The sequence below is a fragment of the Xylaria bambusicola genome (genome assembly GCF_022495145.1).
Source record: "Xylaria bambusicola strain CBS 139988 unplaced genomic scaffold F5B22scaffold_6, whole genome shotgun sequence".
Classification (NCBI taxonomy): Eukaryota; Fungi; Ascomycota; class Sordariomycetes; order Xylariales; family Xylariaceae; genus Xylaria; species Xylaria bambusicola.
The window spans coordinates 675,362-700,348 of NW_025953559.1; the positions used below are offsets into that span (position 1 = coordinate 675,362).

General features: G+C 47.8%; 4 protein-coding genes across 4 annotated transcripts; 1 reads left to right on the plus strand and 3 right to left on the minus strand.

The window, feature by feature from the left end:
• Nucleotides 1–633: 633 nt before the first annotated feature.
• On the minus strand, nucleotides 634–3,248 carry F5B22DRAFT_464871 (uncharacterized protein). Its single transcript, XM_047972097.1, has 2 exons — nucleotides 3,142–3,248; nucleotides 634–3,078 (listed from the first exon to the last, which is right to left on the minus strand). Exon 2 carries the CDS (start codon nucleotides 2,962–2,964, stop codon nucleotides 907–909), a length of 2,058 nt encoding a protein of 685 aa, XP_047834236.1. The 5' UTR covers nucleotides 2,965–3,078; nucleotides 3,142–3,248; the 3' UTR covers nucleotides 634–906.
• Nucleotides 3,249–5,473: 2,225 nt separating this feature from the next.
• On the plus strand, nucleotides 5,474–7,563 carry F5B22DRAFT_465314 (WD40-repeat-containing domain protein). The gene is made up of 2 exons (XM_047972101.1): nucleotides 5,474–6,324; nucleotides 6,388–7,563. The coding sequence occupies exons 1-2, from the start codon at nucleotides 5,989–5,991 to the stop codon at nucleotides 7,369–7,371; spliced, it is 1,320 nt and encodes a 439-aa protein (XP_047834237.1). The 5' UTR covers nucleotides 5,474–5,988; the 3' UTR covers nucleotides 7,372–7,563.
• Nucleotides 7,564–9,642: 2,079 nt separating this feature from the next.
• On the minus strand, nucleotides 9,643–11,309 carry F5B22DRAFT_464918 (ras-domain-containing protein). The gene is made up of 8 exons (XM_047972098.1): nucleotides 10,968–11,309; nucleotides 10,830–10,861; nucleotides 10,735–10,761; nucleotides 10,571–10,650; nucleotides 10,486–10,508; nucleotides 10,403–10,431; nucleotides 10,090–10,347; nucleotides 9,643–10,029 (listed from the first exon to the last, which is right to left on the minus strand). Exons 1-8 carry the CDS (start codon nucleotides 11,000–11,002, stop codon nucleotides 9,860–9,862), a joined length of 654 nt encoding a protein of 217 aa, XP_047834238.1. The 5' UTR covers nucleotides 11,003–11,309; the 3' UTR covers nucleotides 9,643–9,859.
• A 10,317-nt stretch (nucleotides 11,310–21,626) lies between these two features.
• F5B22DRAFT_643243 (uncharacterized protein) lies at nucleotides 21,627–23,243 on the minus strand (the record flags this gene model as incomplete). Its single annotated transcript, XM_047978237.1, has 1 exon — nucleotides 21,627–23,243. One exon carries the CDS (start codon nucleotides 23,241–23,243, stop codon nucleotides 21,627–21,629), a length of 1,617 nt encoding a protein of 538 aa, XP_047834239.1.
• Between the last annotated feature and the right edge of the window lie 1,744 nt (nucleotides 23,244–24,987).

The window sequence follows — 24,987 nt, forward strand, 5'->3', positions numbered from 1 at the left end:
TGTTTCTCTTCTCCGAGAAAATGAAATAATGCAACGTATAAGGAAATAGATTAATCACGTTTGCAGCGAAGGAAGACGGACCAGGTATTAATAAAATAAACAGATAAATAAATGAATAAATAAATAAATGAGAAGCCTTATACGAAAGGAGGGGGTATTATACGCTCGCTACATCCTGTGCAATCTATTTAAGTATATATATAATATCATAACCCCCGAAACACCAGATGTCTATTCGACCCACTCGAAAGACATTTATGCTTGCTTTTTTCTCTTCCAGACCCTTTGTAATTGAACGAGCGATCGAGAAGGTATTAATGAGAAGAGTATGCGTATGAAAGAGAGTGGACGCCTTGCTTCCTCGCTGATGCTCTTATCCCCTTCCCCCTTTTCCCTTGACTCCAATGCGAAAGCAAGCGTGTTACTATCCTCTATTTTTGTAACGCCCCCCTTTCTCATCGTGAACCCTGTATTAAAAGGTCGGTAAGTAATACGATGAGAGAAAAAGGCGAGGTGAGATAGGGAAACTTGATAAACCATCGCGCTGCGTGGTTCTTGATCTCCTTTCCCGAGCCGTTGGAATGAATGCGATGAATGAGAAGTAGAACTCCGAAAAGCCAGGAGGGAATGTGAGGATACCGAAGACCAGTATGTAGACATCATTAAATAGATATGAAAGAACTCTGGCTCATCGAAGTGAAGTGGCAAGTAATAAACAGATCGTTGACTGTCATGACGCCGTCGAGAACTGTCACTATCTGAACGTCGCGGCGGTCTTTGAGCTGTTGATACTTGTCCATCTTGGTCTTTACTGGGTGCAATACAATTCCATGTCTCGTGCGTTGGTGTCTTCATAATAATCCTTGCTCGTCAGCGTGTATCGCAGCTAAGACAAGAAAGACCCAATCATCCTGAGCGTGAGCGTGCCATCGCTTCCTCGGTAATTCGCACGTTTTCACACAACGATCGCATAAATGATGGGTCTACTTTACAGTCCTTGTCGGTCTTACGATTTGTGATAGTTAGATCTGCACGATGGAGTGTAATAGTGAGCCTAGCACAGCACATGGCAACCCCGTGCCGAAGCTCGGCCAGCTGCTTGCCTTGGTCTGTCGTATGTGACCCCATTGATGTTGTGGATCGCATACCCATTAGCCCTACTGAAGGTGTCGCAGGTCTACTGAAGTTACTTCGTTGACCTGTGGGAGTGGCGCCTCTGCTTTCACTCTGTCGTTGGTGCGCCGGACCTGTTCCGTTGAACAATAGGGATGGTATGCCCCTTAGGCTAGTAAAAGTAGATGTACGACTTTCGCTACCCCCGGATGGCGGCCGTTGCGTAGGACTTATTGAGGGTCCAAAGACGTCTTCTCCCTTCATGCCTAGTATACAAGCCGCTTTCCGTGGAATTCCGTTCTCGGTCACCGAGGGCTGGGGTGGAGTCGACATGTACATCTTAAATTCGCAAGAAGTACTAGATTTTGCTGTTTCGGGCCTTGCTCCTGTCCAGGGTGTTGTTGGTCGGGATGAATCCACTGCATGCAACGGGGAGCGCGAGCAAAGTAATGTGATATAATTATACACCAGCACGTAAGCATATAGAGCCTCGCATAAACCATCGCTTCCACTGGGGAAAATCTTCTTCATCACGTCCCATCCACGTTTGTTTACATCGACAAATGTACTTGGCCGATCTTGTTGTTCCGTCGCGTTCGCCGAAGAGTGCAACCATTTCCACCTCTTGGATGGTTGCTGATTGTTGGATTGCTGTCCTGAGTTCATAGTATGCTCAATTTTTGGTTCATTGGTGTTATATCGTACTTGTTGAGTAAGAGTGCGGATGTTTTCAATCAGCAAACTATCGCAAAGAAGCACTGGTTCTGGAAATTTTGTTACAAAGAATTTGATTGTCTCTTGCACATTATGTGGTAGTGGGCGTGGTAGAAATTGATCTTCGCTGGCGAAGTGAGCTATATCAGAGTCGAGCCATTCATTGAAACCAACTGCGGCAGATGCAATGATTCTGTCTCTATCATTTTCATCCGTACTTGGTATATCAGGCATGTCTTTTTTGAATGTTGGGGATACCGGATCGCAATCATCTTCGTACTGGCGGGATGTGGTGTTCGCTTCCTTTCCATGGGCGAAGGGCGATTCGTTATTGAAGAGCCCATGTGAGGCAAAGTAAGACGCATCACGATTATATCTCCCCCGACCAAGATGCTGGCTGGACTGCGGTGCGACTGCTTGTGTCTCCTGATATTGTAGGGACGAGCGTCGTCTTGGGATCTGTATTGGGTAGTTGAGCGGATTACCATTAACTGGATGTACCGATATCTCAGTAGCATCAATGCTTCTTCGGGGCCTTATCGTCTTTACGCTGGCCTCCATTGAACCCCTCAGCTGGTGCAAATATTTCGGGAAATCTGACATGCTGCTTCTTCTTCGTTGTGTAATTGGGGAAGTATCTTCGATATCAAGATCTATCCAGCTCATTTGGGCATTGCAATCTGATGTTGGCGAAAGATGGAGAAAGGTAGGTGACGGGTTCTTCTCGGGTTCGAATAAGGTGTCGACAGTAAGCACTGATTCTTCTCGCGTACTGAGTGGAGGAGGTTCTGACTTTTGTGAGGAGTGACTACTGGAAATGCTATCATGCTTAGGAGCATTGAAATCTAACGGCGCAAAGATATCAAAGTACTTCTGGTGGGCTGGTTGCTGTTGTTTGGAGTTTGGCAAGGTATCTCCGGATTGAGATGGAGACTCAGAGCTGACATAGCTCGCGTCATTCTCGGGCGAATACTGCCTCCTCGCCCCATCATCGGCTAGCCAGGGCGCGGGAGCACCAGCAGTGAGCTGTCTGGACTGAAATATCTCGCTTGACTGTTCCAAATCCACAGCAAGCATCTCGGGTAGATTTGAGGAGAAATCGATCAGGAGTTCGGCGCCTTGAGTGTTCTGTTCCATCTTCGCCTATGCTATTCGCTTAGATTCGTGATGCCGTCGGACCGTCAATAATCGTGAGATTCGGATAAAGAGCTCTGAGCAGCTCGGCGCCCATGAACCACGCAGAGATGTTTACTATCTCTTTTGAAGTGCGTCAGAACCGTTCTTCGGCAGCAAGTCTAAGTAGGTAATTCTAACTCGAACCCACAGACTGCCAGCACATATACATGACAATAGTCCCTCGAGAAATATAATGGGATTGTGTATAAAACCTAGGGGCGGCGGCCTAATCGAGACGGAATGGCGGTATAAGAACGACCTATCATATCAAGACTCAAGAGCAAAAGCTGTTGGTTAAGAGACGGTCAGCGGACCAAGTATGGGGGAGCAAGGGTCCAAGCTGTGCCTTGTCTTGCTACATGTAGCTACCTAATCCATGCTCGACGATCATCTTGAACTCAGGGGTGGTGGGGAGGATAAAGATGTCAAAAGTGTGGAACCTTATCCAAATTACCAAGTCTTCCTTTCAATTACAAGTGTAGTGTACTTGCTGGTACCTGAACAGATCGCTCGCTAAGGCGATCCGCAGTACTGCCCCAGGAGGGGATGACAGGATTGTTGTCTCAGACAAAATGCCGATAATGTGTCTTTCATTCGACTTGCAAGCCACTGGGGTATGGCATAGCGATAGCAACATTCTCGATGGCGTCTGCACTACCGTACCTAGTGTAGTGTAAGTAAGCAAGCTGCCTGCCATTCCCCACCCTTGGATGCCAAGGTGCCTGTTCCAGGATCGACATTGCACCGGGTCAGTTTAATTGTATTGCTACGCTACCATTTTCTGGAAATTATTCGCCTTCTACTTTTAGATCCGCGCGGGATTTCACAGTTGTTGTGTGCGTCTATTGCCGCTTTGTCAGCTGGAATTTGGCGGCGCCGGTGCCGTAGAGCAAGGAAGCCACAGTGGAGGAGGCAGCATGAGGTGGGCAGAGGTGGGCACGCGATGCAAGAAACTTCAAAACTCGTCATTGTGCTAGTCGTTGGTGGCTGATAAGCTGTGCTGGCTGGCTTGAATTGACGGGTGAACCGTGTGTGCGTGAGTGTGTATAAGTAATCATCGCCTTCCTTACTAAGTAAGTAGGGTAAGTAGCAGCTCTGTTGGCACCAAAGCCGTGGTTCGCCTATACTGTACGAGCCAGGACCTAATACGAGATATCAGGCTCGGACGACGGCTTTGTTCTGCATAAAATGTCGGCCAACGACATATCTCGTCCCGTTGAGCGGGAATGTGTATCAGTGACCAAGATTTCGTGTCCTCATGGGATCGAGAGATTATGATATGTCTCACTGCGTTGCGGCTGGCCGTCCCTGTGCTGCCCTCTCCAAGTTTTAGTTGTTTTTCTCTCTCTCAAAAGGCATGAAACTAAATGGTCAGAAGGTGCTGTATCCACCGCTGTGGGAGCCGCATACTAGTGCAAGCGCGTTGCACGCGACGCCGTTGGCTGACGGGACTGATGTTGCAATGCAGCTCTTAGGTGTCACGCAGAGGAGCAACTTACATAGCATAACATCTGAGCCATGCAGTGTAGTGTATGCAGTCTCGGCGAGGTACTGTAAGCAAGGAACAGACGGACCATAAAACATACGATGATGCATCATTGCGCAGTGCAGTCCTCAGGCACCAATTGGCAATTGCTTACTTTGTAGCCAGAGGGAACGAGGCCATCATGAGATGTGAGCCAACAGACGTTGGACCCGATTCGGGGTTGCTACTTACGTTAGCCACTTACATTAGCAGGCTCTTTGCTTGTACCTACTCACCTACTATTGTAGTACTGGGTACTTCTGGAAGTAAGGATAGCGAAGGAGCGAAAGGGGTGGGCACCCCTCCCTGCTCCTGCCCTGGCTAGGAATCACCGCCATTCTCATCCGGAAGTACGTATCTGTACCTAGCACGACTCTGCACGACTATGAATAGTGTGCTTACTACCTTCCAAGTTACCTACTGTACCTACTTAAGTTAAGACCACCCGGGACCCCGCGGGCCCACTGAGCAGACAAGCCGGTTTTACATACCTACTGTAAGGGAGGAGCTATGTACAGAAGCTATCTACATAGTACTTACAGTAAACTACCTATGTAGTAAGTACTAGCAATCTGTCTAGTGTGTGTAGTGTAAGTAGGTAGGCAGAAGGGAGCTTCCTCGGCCGTTAGGAATCTCAAAAAACGGACCAAGATTTATAGGTAACGAAGACGATAATCTGGGGGTTACACTTAAGTAAGTACCTAGGCAGGCACACAACGCCCATTTGTGGTACCTTACATACATAGTACATAGCAGGTAGTTACATACTTGGACAGGTACCCACAGAACAAATCGATCATTAGTTTTATATACGCGTGAGTATATTTTGCTAAGTATGAAAATGCCTACTAATATACCGAATATCGTATACCTACTACCAAGAGTGCTGGAGGTATGGGACTGGATCTAACATCGCTTCTAGCACTGTACATCACACACATTACCAACACATGTGATTTCAAGTTGTAGGTATACCTCCTGCTCAACTAAGTACATGTGTACCTAGGCATCATGATAGCTATGCCCAGCTCTTGTTCATCGCTCACGAACACTAGCCCATTGCGTAGTCTCTCAATCACTTCTAGACATGGCTGTCAAATATGATCAAAGCTTGAGAGCCATCACCAACTACCTACATAGCGTAGGTAGTATGCGGGATGACGACCGTTGTGGTGAGGTACAGTGCGTTCCACACCGTGTTCAAGGGTCCTGAGTGGGTGGGGCAGCTGTTGAATTCTTTTCGGTGGTTCGTTCTGGTGATCGGACAACGGCAAGAGAGCAGCAAAGCAAAAAAAAAAAAAAGAGTCAGAATACCCCCTAGTCCTGTTGAGACAGGCTGACGACGGCTGCGCACCGGTGAAGCTGACACAACCGCTACGCGGACCCGTCGTAGTCCGTACTGCGAGCCAAATTATCCGCGTGAGGGCTGTCCTGTCTCGTCGAGGACCTTTTGCCATATCATGCTGACCGAATCTTACTTCGTGTCGGTGTCGGGGCCACCTCTGGCCAACAACACGTCCATCCCAAAAGACGCAGGCGTATATGAACATACTCTCCACCCGACCCATGCTACTTCAGCAATCCTGAAGAAGAGCTCGGTCCCGACCGCCGGGCTGGCTCTGAGCGACACTCATGTTTTCGCTGCTCAGCAGGACAAGTCCACTGTTCACGTCTATGCAAGACCAAAGGGGAATCAAGAAGCAGTTGTCAACTTCCCTGAGCGCATCCGTAGCATCGCACTTAGCGGCGATGTGCTCTTCTTAGGAACACAAGAGGGACGAGTCATCGTCTGGGAGGTGAGTACTCCTCGTGCCTGCTCTCTTGTTGTTGAGTGACGGCACTAATAGAACAAATGATAGGTTTGCACCGGACGGCAGGTCACCACACCCCCGTGTCATGTCCAGGCCGTGAACTGCATAGCCGTTACACCTTATCACTTACTCACAGGCTCCGATGACTCCAATGTTCATGTCTGGTCTCTCGCTCGCTTGCTAGAGCTTGACCCGACCATCGAGCACGAGCCTCAGGAGACGCTATCAAATCACCGAGCAGCCATCACTGCAATTGTTGTGTCTCAGAGCGTAAATCGTGATACCAACATCTGCATCTCTGCGAGCAAAGACAGGTCTTGTGTTATATGGAACTACCAACTAGGCACGCCGCTCCGTACCGTGCTGTTTCCAAGTGCCCCTATTTCACTAGCTCTAGACCCATGTGCTCGTGCTTTCTACGCTTCTACTGAGGATCGATCGCTCTATGCTATCGAAATGTTTGGCGATAATGCGCTATTTGGTCCTCAAAGTGGTGGAGAAGGTTCCGCTGCTATGCAAGCCCCAGCCGCCTTCGGTGCGGCGCCTCAGGAAGCCGGCCCAGCTACATGTCTGGGATTGAGCTACGACGGGACAATTCTACTATCGGGACACCCTCAAGGCCAGGTTCGACGATGGGATCTTAGCAGCCGGACAGACTCTACAGAGCTCGCAAGCTTGAACACCAACATCAGCAATATTAACTTCGTCTCACCCCTGTCTTCTCCCAAACCAACTCGACCTACCGCCATAGTCAAGCCCTTCCTTGGAAGTCGGAGCTACAACTTCACCTCTCAAATTGCCTCCGACATAGTGAATGAGACGCGGTTCTCTAATATGATGACTTCAAGCGGCCTGCCTCAGGATATGCTAGAGCAGGCTATTATCGCATTTCAGGAACCTGCTGCTAATGCTGCCGGGGATGCCGAACTTCAGAAGGAGAACGAAGAGCTGTGGGAGATCATTAATGAGCAACGCGCATTACAGAAAAAGACACTAGAGCGATACGTTGCTGCTACAACTACGAAAGCATGAGATTACACTCTTATCGAATCCCAATGCGCAGACTGTCAACCGTTGAAGTCAACTGCTATGTAAGTCTGACGTTTGGGGCGACTGTAGGGTTGCGCCTAAAACGGACACTTGCCAATTACAGAGATTTCGATATCGAATTCCCACGATTTGGAAAAACGTTCGCCTACGTCGCAAACGGCATAGTAGGAGACAATGGGCTGTTACGCAGCAGCAACCGTATACTAGCAACGTTACTCCACTTTCGCTGGCGTTGGGTTGCATCGCTCGATTCCTAGTTTGGGCCGAACCTCCAATCCTCTTCTAGTTCATAGGCTCCGTCTCTCTACTTCGACCACCAAACCAACTAACCTGATATATGACTGTACGTGGTGCATTGGACCGGGCTACCAGAAAGTGCACTTGTTCGGATGAAGGGCTTCAGCAGGCCACGGGTGACGGTGCTCGAGCTTTTTCGGGGAATCACGCGTAAAATAGCGGGATTGAGGAGAAAGGGCCGTTGGAAAGAAGACAAGCGCATCCCGAAACATAAGCGCCATCACCAATAAGTGTGTGATGTGATTGTGATTGTGATCGTGCTTGCTTTGGCTTGCTTTGCGCCGCGTTCGGCAGATATCCCATTGGGACCTCATCTCACTGGAGAACAAAAAAAAAATCGAGGACGAAGAAGAAGGGGCGAAGGGCGTGTAATTCTGGGCGTTTGTTTCCCTTTCCCGCCTCTTTGGGCTGGTGCCGGCGCGGAATATATGGACGTTTAGACGGTGAGACTCGGCCAATCGCCGTCGTCCTCGGGAGCCGGACCTCAACCGACATGCAGGAAGCAAGCAAGCATCCAACCATCATCCAACCAACCACAGCTCACTAGCGACAGAAAGAACGAAAGAAAAAGAAAAAAAAAATTAGGAGGGAAAAATTTGGGCTTTAACCCGCACCCCATTATTTGTGCGTTATGGTGTGCGACGGTGGCACATAGAAATTTCAATATTGGGGACATAGACCTATCTATTCCACTTGTCCAATTCGCCCTACTCACCTACTTGCTTCTTTCCATCAGTTATTTCTTAATGTGATTGTGTCTGGTGTTACTAAAAAATTATCTAAATACGAGAGGGTGAAGTCAGAGCCTTGCGGGCACTACCACTCCGGAACATGACATTGCCGCTCGGGGAATATGCGCGTCCTTGACGCACACCCACTTGTCTGTATCTCACTACCACCGGCTCACAGCGCTTATTGGTACTCGGCTTTCGTAGATTGTACTTTAAGTAAGTTACGTCCGATCAGTAACCTACCTACCTGCAGGGCGTTCTGTCGGCCGGTCTGGATTTCTTATCCCCTCGCTCTTTCAGCCCTATTCTCGTGCTAGTAGTTCGTTCGTTCGTTCGCATTGCCAAAAGCTTTATTTTTATTTTTTATTCCCATATGAGTCCGTCAGCTATGTAGGCAATTTACTCAACTATATATGCGATCCCCTTGACTTCATAACCACTGTGATCTTGTCCATCGTAAAAGAGAGCTGCAAAACGGCTATGTAATGTACCTACCTACTAAAGGACATGATAAACTAGGGCGATGGAATCTCTCGTGAATAGGTAGATATACGTGTAACGAACTGATGCGGAACAAAGCCTTGCGAATCTCCTCGTCGGGTATCAATCAGCCGACGGAGCCCGCTTCGTCTGTCCTACATCTATCTGTCTGTCTATCCATGTGCATACATGCATGCATGCATGTCATTACTTGTACTTGTACATGTACATGTATGTTTCCTCGAGTCCAGGTTCAAGTCGCATTGGACGCCGGGCGATTCAGGAAATACCTGCCATCGGTGATCGTTACGTTCCAACAAGGCTGTGTGTCGTGATGCAGGTCTCGGTAACTCACGAGTTTTGATGTGCGTGGTGCTACAACAGGGTAAGTAGGTAGGCAGAAGCGCTGTGGTAGCCTTACGGATGGGACGGGTATGTTATCTTCTGCTACCCCGTGATTAATACCTTGTCTTCTACATGCGTTCGTGTAATAGAGCTCCCAGCCTCGAAGATATAAACGCCTTGACATATAAGCCACCTAAAAACATGGCGCTATATAGAATTATTTGATTTGATTTCGTATTCGGAGGGGTATATATATTGCTAATTCATCGCTACTAAATGCTTGACTTTTTGTTTTCCTTCGCTCCTATCTGTGCGAATATAAAATGAGGACATGGTGGAATTATGGCGTGTCGTAGTTCTCTAATCGTAACTTTGTGCGGCCACATGTATGTCTGCGTCCTCTTCTTTGACGGCAAAGTGTACCAAGTTATGAACTTGGTTCCGTGCAACCCAATGCAGTTTCGGGTTTTCTAGGTTCGAATCTAAGCGATTCAACTACTAGCGTCTCTTTAAATCAGGGCGTCCACTGTAGAAACGCGCTTTGAGTTCGTACTCTCCACGCCTAGTTTGATCTTGTGTATCTCGGCAAGTCGTGGTAAATGTTACCAAGTTGCCAACTACAATATCACGCACTTTGGCCGATGGTGGTGTTCTCGGCGTCTTCTACGCCTTCTATGGTGTGAACTTGGTTCGTAATCATCATTCCGGTAGCCGCCCATATCGCCACCAGATTCATATTTCCGCAACATTTGTCGACATAGATCGAGGAAAACCTCTTCAACATTGCCTGATTACTCTACTTTAGCCTGACAATCACGTTGATACAATAAGTGGGTGGAAGACATACTTTTAGTCCGTGCGCTTGTCTCATAGTAGGGCGCGCCCCATCTCCGAGAAATCTCGAACACTCGAGGCTTAGAAACGCTTCGGTGTTCCTCGAGGTCGGCCTTGTTGCCACATATGACCATGGGGACATTGTCATCGTCCTTGATGCGGATTATTTCATCACGAAGCCCAGCAATCTCGCTTAGGGAAGACTCGGAGGTGATGCTGAAAACCAGCAGAAACCCTTGCCCCGTTTTCATGTACAGATCTCGCATAGCAACTAGGACTGCATTAATACGTCGTGAACCAAGAGACAAATGTAGGGCAAAACCAACCAAATTGGTCTGTTCCCGCAGTATCCATACTATCTCCGGTCAGTATAACGAGGAGCTGAAAGACATGGCTAGTGATGTCTTACATCTCTAAAACCACCTGGCGTTGCTGCACGAGACGAATCAGCATATTAAGACCAAGCCAATCGGATCAGACTGCGGGGCACTCACATCAACCGTTACTTGTGTCCTGTAGGAATCCTCGATGGTCGGATCGTAACTCTCAATCCACTCGTTATGGACGAACTGAGCTATCACAAGGACTGAAATTAGCCGATGGGTGCTGGGACTTGGCATGGATGCCACCATGCTTTAGGTCAAGTTGCATGTCGTACCTGTGAGACAGCTTTTCCCAACACCACCTTCCGTTAAAATTAGTGGATGGGCTTCGAAAGTAGGTAAACTTCGCAGGCCGAAGAAGAGGGCTCACCTGCGCCCATCACCACGATATGGTACTCGCGGCTATCCGTAGAAAACCAGGCGTTAGTCATGCAAGATCCATAGCTGCCAGTCACGAAACACAGCTCCCGAGGGAAATGCGCGTCTAAGGAGTGATGGGGACACGAACGTGGGTTGGTGATGACGGGCGTGTCTAGGCGCCATGACTTGGACTTGAGCCTTTTGTTCAGAGCTGTGGCTTAATCGGGGCTGAACACGACAACCCAAATTCTCATGAACCTCTTTGGTTGATGTCAGTGGTGCCCGGCACAAGGAAGGCGGGACGCCAGCGCGTCGCCAGCGCACGTCTGCTTCTTTCTCACTTGGGTCTCGGCTGCTTGCGTAGTACACGATCAAGGTATGAGGCAATTGCAAAATTTAAGAAGGATAATGGTCGTTATTGTTACGGTCGGTCGAGAAAATGCTATGCTGGTTTGGATAGCAAATTGACATTAGCAGCGGGGTCCGTTGTCACTAGGAGCAAATCAAAGGCTCCAAGAGTCCAAAAGCGCAGTATACCTACACTGGATTGGGCTTGTTGACTATTACGAATTGGTGTATTTAATGGAACTGGCCGGATGATGAATGAGCCGCGAGAGGATCAATTGATGCAAGCTTGTGACACGGACTGGATATTTGACTTTTAAAAAAAATCCAGAGAGAGGTTGTCGAAGTATGACGTCGGGAAATGTTTGGGCGCGAAGTGTTCCCGTTAAGCCAGGCGAGGCTCTCTTACTCTAAGTACTCATGCGAGACCGGGAATGACGTCGGACGTCGGCTCAGAGCAGGTAACCCCGTCGTCCGTGCACACGGATGGTCAGAACAGCAAGTCGATGGATGTTGTTGTCGTTGTAGGACAGGGGCAATGGCTGCAATTCGCAACACGGAGCATGCAGTACCGTAGTAGCGGTAAGGTAGGTGGTAAAGGGCGAAGACGGCCAAGGGACAAGGGATAATAAGAAGAGCAGCAACGCAACGAAGCGAGCCACAAACAAACCCCGACTCCCTACCAGGTAACCTAGGTATGTAGTATATAGCACAGAGGCAAATCTCCAAGCCAAAGCAGCAGGGAGTGACAGCAGGGAGTGAAAGCAGCCAGAGAGAGTGTGTGGGAGGAGATTTGGAACTTGGCGTGTAGGGGAATCTGGGGAGGTATCAGGCATTAAAGAAGATATGCGTGCGTGCGTGTGTGAGCGAGTGAGCGTGTGTGTGTGTGTATGTGTGCGCGGCGCGAGTGAAGGACGGACGGGCAGATGACGGGATAGGCAGAGTGCGCGCAGTACCCGAGTAGAGGTAACGAATGCGCGCGCGGTTAGGTCAATCAATCATCGCGGACGCCGCGAGCTTGTTATCCTGGGTCCTTGGTCCTTGTCCTTGGTACCTCCCTATCTCCCTACCTGTCGCCTCTCTGCCTCTTTACCTCTTTACCTCTACCTATTCTACTTATTCTATCTTAGTCTGCACAAGTCATCCAACAATACTTGCCTATTGGTAAGACACTACTACTACCTACCACCCTCCCTTCTCTCTACTCCCTATTCCCCATTCCCCTACTCTCTACACAGACTACGGGCTGTGTATTACTTGCATACTAGGCCCTGTCACCTGGGTCATCTTGGGATGTATGTAGGTAGCCTGGAGGCACAGACTTGGCCCGATGCCTGATGGACAACCCAGTACAATACGGTTCGGCTCGGTTCGGTTCGGTTTGATCAATAGGATAAAACGGAAACAAGCACTGCATACAAGGACCTTACTACCTAGGTACATAGGTAGGTAGGTAGATAGAGATATCAGATGAAGAGAGCCTCCTCGCCGGGGTTCCTTGCTGTCTGGCTCTATCCTGACGGCCAGTATTCCGCGTTTTCCCAGGCAGGCTTCTCCGTTTGACGATGGACCTGACCGGTGTCTGTGACTCGTTGCATGCAGACCGACGACCAAACGCCGAACAGAGGATAGAGAACACCGATCTACCCTGGCCGTCATCGTTGTCCTTGTTTCCTCATTCTCCTCACTCCAGGTGGAAAAATGCATTTTGGCCACTCTGCTCTCTTGTTCACCCTCGCCAAGCCATGTAAAACTCAGAGTTCTCTGCAGCGTGCATCGGCTGAGGGTGCATTGCAGCGACTCCCTCGCCAGTAGCGTCGTAGGAGCTGTGGGCCACAGATAGGTCCTTGCAGCGCCGTTTACAAGGGACCACACACCTACTAGGTAGGTACCTACAGTGCTGTGCCTGTACCTATCGCTCCGCTAGATCATTCCGATTTAGTATTACCTAGGTCTATCTACTAAGTATACCTCATGTTTCTTACTGTACATTGAGAGCTGCGAGGTAGCTGGAAATCTTACTACACGACCAAACGGTCATACATAGTCTCGATAGTATGTACAAGGTCGGGCAAGGCGGCCTGATGAGCGAGCCTCTACTCAAGGTAGGTATTGTCATTCTTGGTCAAATTTACCGAAATGGAATGTGGGCAGGTATGTAAGGGTCTTGGAGTTCCTGGCTCTTTTGCTACTTACTTCGTAGGTACTGCTTCTGTCTTTTACGACATGTATACAATGAATGGTATAATACATGATATTAAATTAATTGCAGGTGATCTACCGAGTATACTTGCATTGGTCCAGCATGCAGACCTTGGATTGTGTGTTCGCCTCGGTCCTTCACTCGCGACCATGGTCGGATGCAATTCAAGCGAGAAGCCAAGCGAAAGCAGGCTCGGCAGTAACCCCCACACACAAAATGTCGTGTAAACATACTTCGTAGGTATGAGTTATGAGTAAGTAGGTAGTGTACAGCCTGCCTGCCTACCTATGTACCTACCCACCGACAAGGGCAGACAGCGCGAGCCTGGCGTCGATGGTCGTCATCTGCGAGCGTGTCTTTGCCGGGCGTGTAAATATAAGAAATCCGTCCAGAACTTACGTGCATCATACACGCCATCCCGGCCGGGAAAATGATTGAGCCTCGACCGCCGACGACGCTGATTGATAATCGCGGCTAGATTAGCCGCGCCATGGCCCTTGTTACACAGGGGAACCTGACCTCTCTCTCACTATTCCGGTAACACATTCCGATCCATCCCAGGACGCCGATCTAGATCAGATTCTAGGTAGATCAGGTCCTAATGTATACATGTAGCGGCATGCTGGAAATGAAATGAGCTTCATCTGGGAACCAATGTACGTAAGTACATGTTCAGTGCTCAGTACGCTTTCAATTTTTCATTCTTGGCATGCAATACCTTGTGCCGTAATCACTTTATCGTCCGTATCTTCAACAATTGTTGGTCTGAAGGAAAGCCTGCATATGCACACAAGACATCCTAATTAGCCCGCAAATCTACCGTAACGACTATTCAGCAGATAACCGTTTTATCCCCAAACCATCTGCGGACCATGTAACATCTATTGTGCTTCTGATTATCTAATCCGAGGAAATGCTCCCATGCCACTCATCAAATAAGTCAGATCAGATAACGGTTCAAGGTACTTTTGTCTCCCATGTTATGAGTTACGATATGTCGAACTCAACAGCTAGGAACGGATCTAATTATCATAAGCCCATAAACGTCTAAAGGGGACCTAAGTACTATAGTAAAAACAAATGTTAACGTTATATGGCAATAATCGAATGCTAACTAAACAATGGTAATCCCGAAGATAAAGGATTGCACTCCCTGGAACAATATCCGGGATCTATCGTAATTTCATTCCCTACTTCGCGGATCAGACGATATTGCGTAGTAAATTTGCACAGCATTGAGGCTGAGCTGGATGAGAAGTTAAGCACTAACAGTTGATTTTATAGAGTTGCTCGCCCCTTGGGCGCAGATTCTATAAATAGAGTTGACTAACAGGTATCTATCATCCCACATCCTGGGGAGAGCTTCGAATATCTTCCGATCAGTTCATCCCGGAAGCCATTTCGAGCTACTGTACATACATAAGTAGTATACCTGGACCCTGGAGTGCTTCCCGGAAACTCGGGATACCTAGAACGTAAAAGAATAACCCGACCGATGAAAGCTTACCCTTGCACGGGCTAAAAAAAGTAGCGATGCAAATCCACATTGTGCAGAAGACAAGCTGAGCCCTTCCTAACCTTTCTTTTTACGTATTAGTGCCATAGTAACGATACCTCAAAAAGAACAAAGACGCGGTCTCGCCCAACCTGCTCTACGGGAGAATATAATACTCCGTGCTTCCCAAGCAATATATCCTTGTGACACTCCCATGAGAGACGCGCTGACCATCGAGACATCGGGTTGCTACTGTAGATAAAGAGCTCACGCGTGCCATGCATTACGCCGTACAAAAGGTAACAAGGAATATGCCTGCCGAGAGCCCTTGGTAGTTAGTATCCTGGAATTTGCTACTATCACCTCTCACCAAACTAGTCATTCGACAATTAGATCCTCATCTAGGTCAATTAGCTAATTGTCTATCTATATATACATGCTTGTTCCTTACATTCTTGCTTAGCATGAAGGCCATACTGTCGCTTAGCCTAGATCACGGCTCTAGATTTATTATCTTACTTCGAGTAACTACTCGTAAAGCTGCACTCTCTTAATCTTTTTCATGATACATTTGCCGATCTTGACTCATCGTTGGCTGTTGTAGACGCTGCCTAGGTAACGGCTGAAGTCGAAATAATGACTGCTGCAATGTTGGCACTTATAAGTAATCAATCAACACATTTCGTAATGTCGAGTGACGCGATGGGATCAAAGATTCATTGTGAACCTTGGATTCGACTCCTAACGAGCTATGATCTATCCATCTACCTACGCCACTATCAGCCGATGACCACATCCTTCATAGTCCAGACAAACATCGTCAGTTTTACCAGCCCTCTTCTGTCTCTTATGCTTAAATAACGAGCACAACTGGTTGCAGGGGGGGCCTCTGATCTTGGCAGACTGCCCGTCCAATCAATGCTGCACTCGGAACGCAGATAAGTGCCTCCGCAAGGTATCTAACTAGGAAGTCCCTGGAATAGGAAGCTGATGTCAGGGGTTCCTGGTTTTGAGGTCTCACATTATGTACACTGCACTCAATGCGCGTCCCGACAGTCTGGAACCGAGTGGCGACCACGACCCAAGTCAAGGCGAGCTCGACGCATAGCAAACCGCTCCAATGCACGTTGGTCGGGGTTAACTAGTTGATTCGTCTCATTCATCCGCCTACTGCTATGCTCATGCTCATGCAACATCGTGTGTTGTCTTGGATTCCCTTCTCAGATTTTGTGTTGCTTCCCCTAGAAGAGCAATGCCATATTAGGGAGTCTCTTTGAATAATCGGTCTACTTATACGGAAGACCGAATGCGCAACTAGTTTAGAGTAGAGTATGATACTTGTATGTATGGCAGTCACATTTGTCGAGCTTGTATGTTTCAGCGTCGTCACGGGTATAGCATGATATCCTGTAACCTAGCGGTGGTTCCATGTCGCGATCCCCAGGATACGTCCCAAAACACGCCCGTCGGCGATAAAGTTGGCTGGCCTGCTTTTGTGCTCAGATGAACTAGAAAATCAGTGAACAGGCTGTATAAAGTTGACGCTTCCGGCCCAAGCATTAGAAATTCTTACACCATCACCTTGCGCGGGTTGCTTAGCCGAGTGTTTTTCGTGTATCGACGTCGTATCACGCGCATGTCCACTTCAGCAAAGAATCATCACCATGGCTTTTGCGTACAACGGGACTTAGATCTTGCCGTTAATTTATCGTATCGCTCATGGGATGTATATTCCGCGGCGAGAATATAGCCTCATATCTCTTAGAAATCACTACAGCCCACATAGCGATTTGTCAGTTATCAAGGGCCCCCCTTGGCATTAATAATAGACTCGTTCATCTTCGCTCCAGTGAAAAATCCGAGACCTCCTGGACTATGTCATATAGGCGTTGTTGATCAGGACTGGTATTTTCACACTTGGTCTTTTTATGCTGGCCAAATTCGTACTTCCTGCCGAGGACGATATGATCCAATGTTAGGCTCTGCTTTAAGGACAAGTATTCCTCAAAGCATGTCCACGGCAACGGAAACTGCCTAACTGTTGATGAAATCGAAATATTGCCAACAGCACTAAATGGCAGACGAAATGCGTTTAACCACGGAGACCAGGATCTGATTCCGATTTGAGCTCGTTCAGCATAGAGCCGTCGCTCTCAGGTTCTCGTTTTGGAACTGAGCGTTGGGCTTACTTAGGAGATATCTGAAGCAAGCCATGAGCAAAAATAACACGCAGAAAAATGTAGTAATGAGCTTTTTGTTCAACTAGGAGTGTTATATACATACCCTAACACGCACAGTGAGTATTGTAGTTATAACTAACCTCTACTCAAACGATCCCTTTCAGTTGACCTTATTTGGAACAAATCGGTTAGATTTCTCCTAATCGTTTCCTCTTTTCATCACAACAGTTCGCACTCCAGAGCCCCTAGCCTCACAGAAAGCGGCAAACCAACTAAACATGAGTGGTCATCGGCTACAGTAGTGGTAAACTTGCCTGCCCATCAGCTTTTCATCTCTCATGCCGTAATACGGTTGTCGTCGGCAAGAACGGCTCTCTACAATATTCCGTGTATGTGAATCGTCGATTCAGATCGAGTAAAATGCATGCCCGGGGTATTGTAGATTAGTGTACAACATAACTAGCGAACCTAAAATGGCTTTTCTAACCAATAACGCGTGACAAAAGAATGAGAAACTGTCATCTACCTGCATGGATTACATGAACTATCTAGCGTATGGCAACAGATTCAAGAGCGTCATTGGGCCAGTCTGCAAGGATCCTCCTATTACCGACTAGCAGACACACACCATCCCCAGCTCTTCCAGCCCCGGTAGGATGTGAATTCACAATTGGTCAATGCTGTAAGAGCTAGGCAAGAGGCTCTCATATCACATTTTACGGGATTGCCTAGAACAGGAAGCCCTTCCGAAGCCCCCGGTCTTCTGAGTCCGAGTTTCTGGTCTCAGCGACGATCACTTGCGAATTCGAGATTCAAACACGTGGGATGACGCCCGCCGACTAGGTTGATCTAGTGCGTCCCGGCTTCGCGGGGCTAGTTCCGAGCATCTAGAATTGTCTAAACTGGGCTCTAATTCGCAACTAGGCAGGTGTTTAGTTCATTCGCGTAGGCGCGAAAGTAGATCATCTCCAGAGATAACCTAGCTAAGCCGCTACTGGCTGGATTGAGCAACAAGAAGCGATTTCATGCAACCGTTGCCCCATATTGGAAGGTTTCTAGTCTACGCCTAGGATGAGATGGTCTCAAGTGATTGGTGTATTACTTCCATGCTTACACGTCCTCTATCTTTTCCACGCCCTCCATAAGATGCGGAATATATTGAAAGGTTATGATGGTTATGTTTAAAGGTCTTCGGCCTCTTTCTTTCTTTCTTTTATTGCCATTCGCGAGGCGAGTTAATTGTCAACGTCAAATTAGGAAAGACCCATTAATCATCGAACCATTAAGCTGAATATCCACTTTGAACCTTGCCTAGCAAGCACTCATCTATGGGAGCCACGTTCTTACCTGTATATGTATAGCTAATCTACCTACCATCCATACAATTCACGCTAGCTTGAGGTATTTGATATTGATGTAATAGACTAGAACGTCGCTTGTAGTATGTGACTCATCGAGTATGTGCATTTAGACATAGAGAACGCTGTTTGCTTGTCCCCCAACGATATACTAACTGTTAGGTATTTAGTATGCATACTCTCTTGGAGCTACTGTTAAGTTGGAGAACTGAAGCGGAACAAGTAACACGTGTATACCGAATTTACAGTATGTTTCTAATCCGGTAAAGGCTATGAGTCCTGCCTCATATCACCAAATGAAGACGAGCTACATCTCCTTGTTGTGAAACAAAGTAAGCTAAAGCTCTATTTTATTTTTATTTTCTTAAAATACACATGTGAGGAAATAATACTGCCACGCGTTGGTCTCATTTCCCCATTCTGTAGATGTGTCTACTAGCCACCAACAACCATCTCAACCCTCACAGTGACACAAGAGAAAATGACTATTAAGCGGACATGATTTACTGACTAGGATGAATTTATCCTGACATGCTCTTTCCTGTATGCATGCTTAAGGGAGCAGATAGTTTTCACTACAGACCTCTTGCATCGCACTCGGGAGCTAACTCATCATTGATGTAAAGGGGAAGGAAACAAAAAAAAAAAAAACCGCCGGAATATAGCTTGCAATTAATCAAGTAATTTATCTTCTTTCTAGTATCAGTAAATTAAGTCAACCTTGTTAGAACAAGGCTGTGCAGGCGAAACATTATCTCCTCGTGCATTACTTTACACTGCATGTAATTTCAACACACTACGCAGTTGAGAGATACTTCGAGATAAAAGCTAGTTGATACAGAACCTCGCACGATCATATCTTACACTTACCGTATTCAGTAACATTACGTTTCCTGTACTAACAAGCTAGATCAAGAAGTATGGTTTCAGTAGAAAAAGTCTGAATCACAATACAAAAGTAAGCTTCTAAGCACAGCAGTTTTTCCTGTCGTGCAATTCACCTCCTGCGGTGACGGAAACCACATGCCCTAAACTTCAAGCTAAGCAATACTTCGCGCGTACGCCGGAGTAGCGGTCCTTGTAAGCAAGTGAACAACCCTACAACAAGATTTACAGCGTTACGATGGTTCACGTGGACTGCCATGCCAAAATCTTGGATGTAGTTAAAAGCCTTGCTTGTTTCATTGGGGGAAATACAGGCCCATAGCATCAGAAAAGCTAAAGTTGGTATTCTGACTTCCATAAGTACAGAATACTTAACCTTTGCTAAATCCTGAATTGAGAAAATAACTCTCTACAATCCTCGAGTATATTTCTTCTCAGTACTGGCCCCGAGTTCCTGCAGTTTAAACATAGCTTCAGTCCCCGCCCAACTCTATAGCGTAAAGGGGACTACGGAATCAATTCATCTCATCCTGGATACTCGTAGCCTTCCTTAGTTACTTCTTATTATATTAGAAACATTAAACATTCGAACAACAGCCTGCTAATAGAATTCACCTTTTTAATGACACATATTCAAACCCGATATCTCTTTATGACTAGAAATCCGGTATCCAAAGGGGTTTGGTTTCTTGGATTACGCCAACTACACGCATTAGGGCAACAGAAACGATAAGCAATTCGACGTGCACTTCCTACAATATCCTGGAAGTAGATGAGCATATTTTCCTGAAGCTCCTTACCGCACTCTTGAATATCAAGGAGTTTGAGGAGATAAATGATGGGAAAGGGCCAAATCATCATCATACTAAGAAACAGAGTGACTGTTCAAAGAACCAAATTTGAATTACTGGACTGCATAAGAATGAATAGTAGAATTCTGGAGAGACAGTTGACACCTAAGGTCATAGCATGACTTTGCACATGAATATAGCTTTTGGAATTGAAATATGCTGTTCTTTCCTGGATGCGAATCAAGGTGACCATCTAAACCCACGCTAGTCGACTAAAGAATTATGTTTGAAATGGAGGTGTGAAAAGTGAGACATAAAAGAGGGGGAAAAAAAAGTCACGTCAGGAAATGCCCATTTCTTTCCATGTTCCCGGGTACGCCAACAATGAGTCTAATGTTTAGACATTCAAGACAAATCTGAGACAATATAGGTTGCAGACCCCGAAGAAAATGAGCCTCCACTGGAACGATTGGAATAGTGTGTTCAAAAGCACGCCCAGCCCCAACAAGTATCGGAATTCCACTTTGTCTGCTCCAGTCATCTCCGAGTCGTGCTTCTTGCTCTGATCCCAATTTCGCGATGAAATGTCGTTAATCCTGCTCCAGTGTGCCCAATGCATGTTTTCCCTGTGAGAATAACAGAATTGCAAACACCGGCCAACGATGCGGAGTCACCAAGCCCATGCAGCCGCTTTCCTCTCCAATGCAATGCGATGCGATGAAATGACCACCCCCTGTGCTGTTATGCAGCTGTAGGTGAGCTACCAATGAAGGCAAGATCCCAGTTGTGATATATAGCGCCGATTGCTGGATGCCAACCTATACCTATCCCCTTTTCGCCGTATAAAAAGTGGTGTCACCTTCCTTCCTGCCAATTGAATGGATGGCAGGTGGTCTCGAACGAGTTTCTTTCTCGATCAATGTCCGTTGTATGAGAGCTGCCCGACGCCCAGTGACAAAATTCGCCTTGTGGCGCCATGCAAGGTTGTAGATAATCCCAATTGCATATTTCGACCGAGAGTGATTGGTCGCAATACATGCGTTGTAATCCTTTTACCCGCGAATCAAATTCCAATTTGTGCGTTTGAGTACTAATGTCGAGTACTAATGAATGACTGCTGTAAAATCGTAATGGTGTAGAATGAAGATCCCTGACGCTGATGCCCACATGCTGCAAAGAAAACGAATCCCGAACAATGCCCACGTAACCGGTCTTGAATAAAAGCAAAAAGAAAGAAACAAAACAACACTGAGTTCCCAGGCTATCGCAATAACGCTCGGCATATCTGAGAACCACGGAGATCACAGCGCCAACGCTAAGAACGACGCATTTAGAAGAGCACCAACTGCAAACGCCAGAAATATGCAGCACTAGCCAAAACGGCTACCCACTCACGATCCCGGAAACAGTACCAGTTTGGATTAATGTTTCCAGGTTAAGCTGACATTGTCGAGAATCTGGGTATAATCATATGACAGGTTTTGAACGTTTTCGAAAATAGAGCCCTTAATTAGGATTTGTGGGTAATAATGTTCCTTCATCACTCAAGTTTAACGCCTCCCCAAGTAGTTCATGTATGTCGGCATGGGCCGATTGGACTCGTCGGTTTCGTGAGTCCCATTAGTCCCATTAGTCCCATTGGTTCCATTGATCCCGTTGGCCCCATTAGGAGGCGGTGAGGAGCGAGCAGTTGGATGATGGGAGTAGCTTAGTGAATTCCAGCGATTTCCCATCGAGTAAGCGGAAGGTGTAGTGGTACCGCTTGTTGGTTGATGATTACTGTTGCTGCCGTTTGTATTATTGTAATCGACACGGCCTAGGCCTGGAGGAGTCCCCAGACCGGGAGGTGGCCCATTGGTAATGGCGTAGCCATTGGGTGCTGCTGCCATTAAATGGTTCATATTGCTTATCGAGCCGTTCGCGGAGGGGCCACCGGTTGGATTGGAGCGAACACCGAGTGGGTTTTTCGAGAAGCTAAGTCGAATACCCCCCTTAACACTGTTGTGTAGAAGTTTACCGTAACACTCGTGAAGGGCTCTGGTTGCTAGAGTAACATCCTCAAATTCCACGAAGCACATGGGGCCGTTTTGCTTGGTACGGAAACATAGTCGTTTATATCCACGTTGTTTTTGAAACATAGCTTTGAGTTCTTCCTCAGAGGTATCGACTGGCAAATTGCCAACGTAGAGAGTGTTGCATGGGGGATTCTGATCCGCAGGGTTAACAGGCGGAAAATGCTGTCGATTATTATTATAATTGGCCATCCCATAGCTTCCCGGGTGGTTTACCCCGTTCATAATAGTAGGCGACATATTATTCCCGTGAGCGGACATAGGTGTCATGCTCGAGTGCCCATATGGTGGCATGGAACCGTTTCCATTGGTAGTGGTATTGAGCGATAGATTAGACAAACGCGCAATGGGGATCTGTGGCGCCGTAGCGCGTCTTTGCTGTGTAGCCCCATTCTCGGCGTAGGCGACAGGATCTTTTAGCAGTTCTCGAGTTTCATCGTCCTCGGCCGTATCGTGGATAAGAGTCTTTCCTAAGCTGTGTGTTTGATTGGTGAGGTGGTTGCCAATAGGTGACTGCGGACTGAAAATATTATGATAGAATTCGGGGCTAGTCACGTCGTTAATTGAATACAGACTATTCGAGGCTGGTACGATCTTTTCATGTGAAGAGAACGAGTCGCTGAATCGAGGAGGCTGGCGCGAAGGAGCGCCTGGAGCAGCGATGGAAGTAGAGCCATTCGTCTGAGTTGGGACGCTGTCTTCAAGTGGATATCTTCTAGAATCAGTCGGGCTTCCAGATAAGATTTCGACGACCAACTCGTGTTCATTTGGTCGAGTGGATTTGCCATGTAACATATCCTTCGCTTGTTGCGCGCCTGCAGGGGTATGGAACTTGACGATAGCTGAACGAAGACCGACGTCTGGAGACACATCTAGAGGCAGGATTTCAATACTGAGGAGTTCCTGCGAGAATAGAAGCATCAACCGTAGTTTCTCTTCGGTGGTATCAGCAGGCAGACAGTGAATTAAGACTTGACCCGAGGTGCCAAAAGATGCCCCGGTTGGCTTGGTAGATACCTCATGGTCAAATGGAAGCGCCGTGTTTTTTGGTGTGGCCCTAAACGGCTGCTGGCCAACATAACCATGCAATGACATACTTGATAGAGGATCAGGGATGATAGAAGCTGAAGAAGAGAAGGCGGTTGCCCGAGTATCTAACAAAGGAAACAAAGACTTGGTCGGTCTTGGAATTGAGCTTTGGGTAACGAGGTCTGCACTCATACTTCGAGATGCATATACTCGATTATCTTGCGGAGGCGAGATACAGAGGACTGCTGTACGCAGCAGTAGTCGAGTGTAGTCAGGTGTAGGGCGCGATGATGATCGCGCTGATCAAAACAGCTCGAATGTGAGCGTTACGGATTGGTAGGGGTTCCTGCCGATTTGTACGAAGCCGGGCGGTGGAATGGCGGGTTTGCGACGACGCGATTGATTGATCGCTCGATTGGGTCGATGGTGTCGAAAACGCTAGGTAGCCGATGATTCGGGTTGAGATGATGCAGGCGCTTCTTAAATGAATTATGAATGCGCAATCACGTAGGGCTTTGACTGGTAGTAATGCGCCGCGCGCTGGTAGGAAGCGCAGTAGATGGTGCAGCGCAGCGGGCAGCTAATAAGTTGACAAACGAGATCGGCTGCTTGGTTCCTGACGACAACGCGCGCGACCGGGGGAAAAATGGAGATATCGCAGCGACGATTCGGAAGCGGTAGGTAGGTGTGGGCGCGCGTGATGCTCGTTGGTGCGCGGGTGAGATAAGACAAGACAACAGCGGGCGGCGAGTGGAGGAATGCGAGTCCAGGACGCCTAATGGGGTAGATCACTGCTGCGGACTTGAATGCCGAGGACGACAACGACAATGACGACGGTGGTCGAAGGCTTTAGACCTACGAGAAAACGGGAAATTAGAGCGCTTTGGAGGAATTAGAATTAATAAGGAGGTAATTTGGGGGAACGAGTTTGGGGAAGAGGGGGGATAGGCAAGAGAAAGCCTGAGCTCGTCTGGCTGTGTCTGCGTCTCTCTCTCTGTCTCTCTGTCTGTCTGTCTGTCTGTCTGTCTGTCTGTCTGTCTGTCTGCACTTGCTCGTCCGTCTGTCTGGAGGGCGTGGGACAGAAGAGGATGAGTGGAAAGGATGGTTGATTGGAGGACGGGCCAGTGTTTGTACACTACTTTGGTACGGGGTCAAAGGGTTGGGTGGCAGGGTTGTCAGAGGGGAGACTATAATAATACCGTACATACAACACTACACTAGTAGCGAGTAGGTTTAGGTACCAGCGTCGATGTACCGGCGCAGTATCAGCAGCACCGCACCGCACCAAGCCAAGCCAAGCAGCACAAGGGCGAGATGGGCGAGATGGGTGATGGATGGGGTGGGTGGTGGATGTTTCGCTCGAGGTGTGGACTCTGTGCGGCAGCGCATGCTCCCCCCACTCCTCCTGCAACCTCTTCTGCACGATTGGTAGGCTGTCCGCAAGCCTGTTGCTTTTTCCTGTTCGTCGGCTTCTTTTAGGTTCCTGGTTCGTGATTCTTGCTCCCGTTGAGATAATAACCAGTCTTCTTCTGGCAGTTATCGAGTCCCGATCAGTTTCCGTTTCCCAGCGCGGGGCCGGTCGGATATAGAGGAGTCGGGGTGGTGGGTGGCAGCCAGGTCACCAAACCAAAAAGCAGCTCCTACTATAGTAGGATTCTTTTGGTGTGACGGAGGGTTGAGGACAGGGGATGCTACTACGAAAATGGATAACGGTGGGCGATGACGGATGAAATTTCGATTCCCGTTCCGGGCCAATGTAGTCGGGCTGGGCCAAGCCCAGATGCGATGCCATGGGTTGGATGGAGATTAA

Coding starts and splice junctions, on each gene's coding strand:
- F5B22DRAFT_464918 (XM_047972098.1), bottom strand. CDS start 11,002: ATGGCGCCTAGACACGCCCGTCATCACCAACCCAC. Junction 10,762..10,829: donor TATCGTGGTGATGGGCGCAG/GTGAGCCCTCTT, acceptor TTTTAACGGAAG/GTGGTGTTGGGAAAAGCTGT. Junction 10,348..10,402: donor TGCGGGAACAGACCAATTTG/GTTGGTTTTGCC, acceptor ATGCAGTCCTAG/TTGCTATGCGAGATCTGTAC.
- F5B22DRAFT_464871 (XM_047972097.1), bottom strand. CDS start 2,964: ATGGAACAGAACACTCAAGGCGCCGAACTCCTGATCGATTTCTCCTCA.
- F5B22DRAFT_465314 (XM_047972101.1), top strand. CDS start 5,989: ATGCTGACCGAATCTTACTTCGTGTCGGTGTCGGGGCCACCTCTGGCC. Junction 6,325..6,387: donor GACGAGTCATCGTCTGGGAG/GTGAGTACTCCT, acceptor AACAAATGATAG/GTTTGCACCGGACGGCAGGT.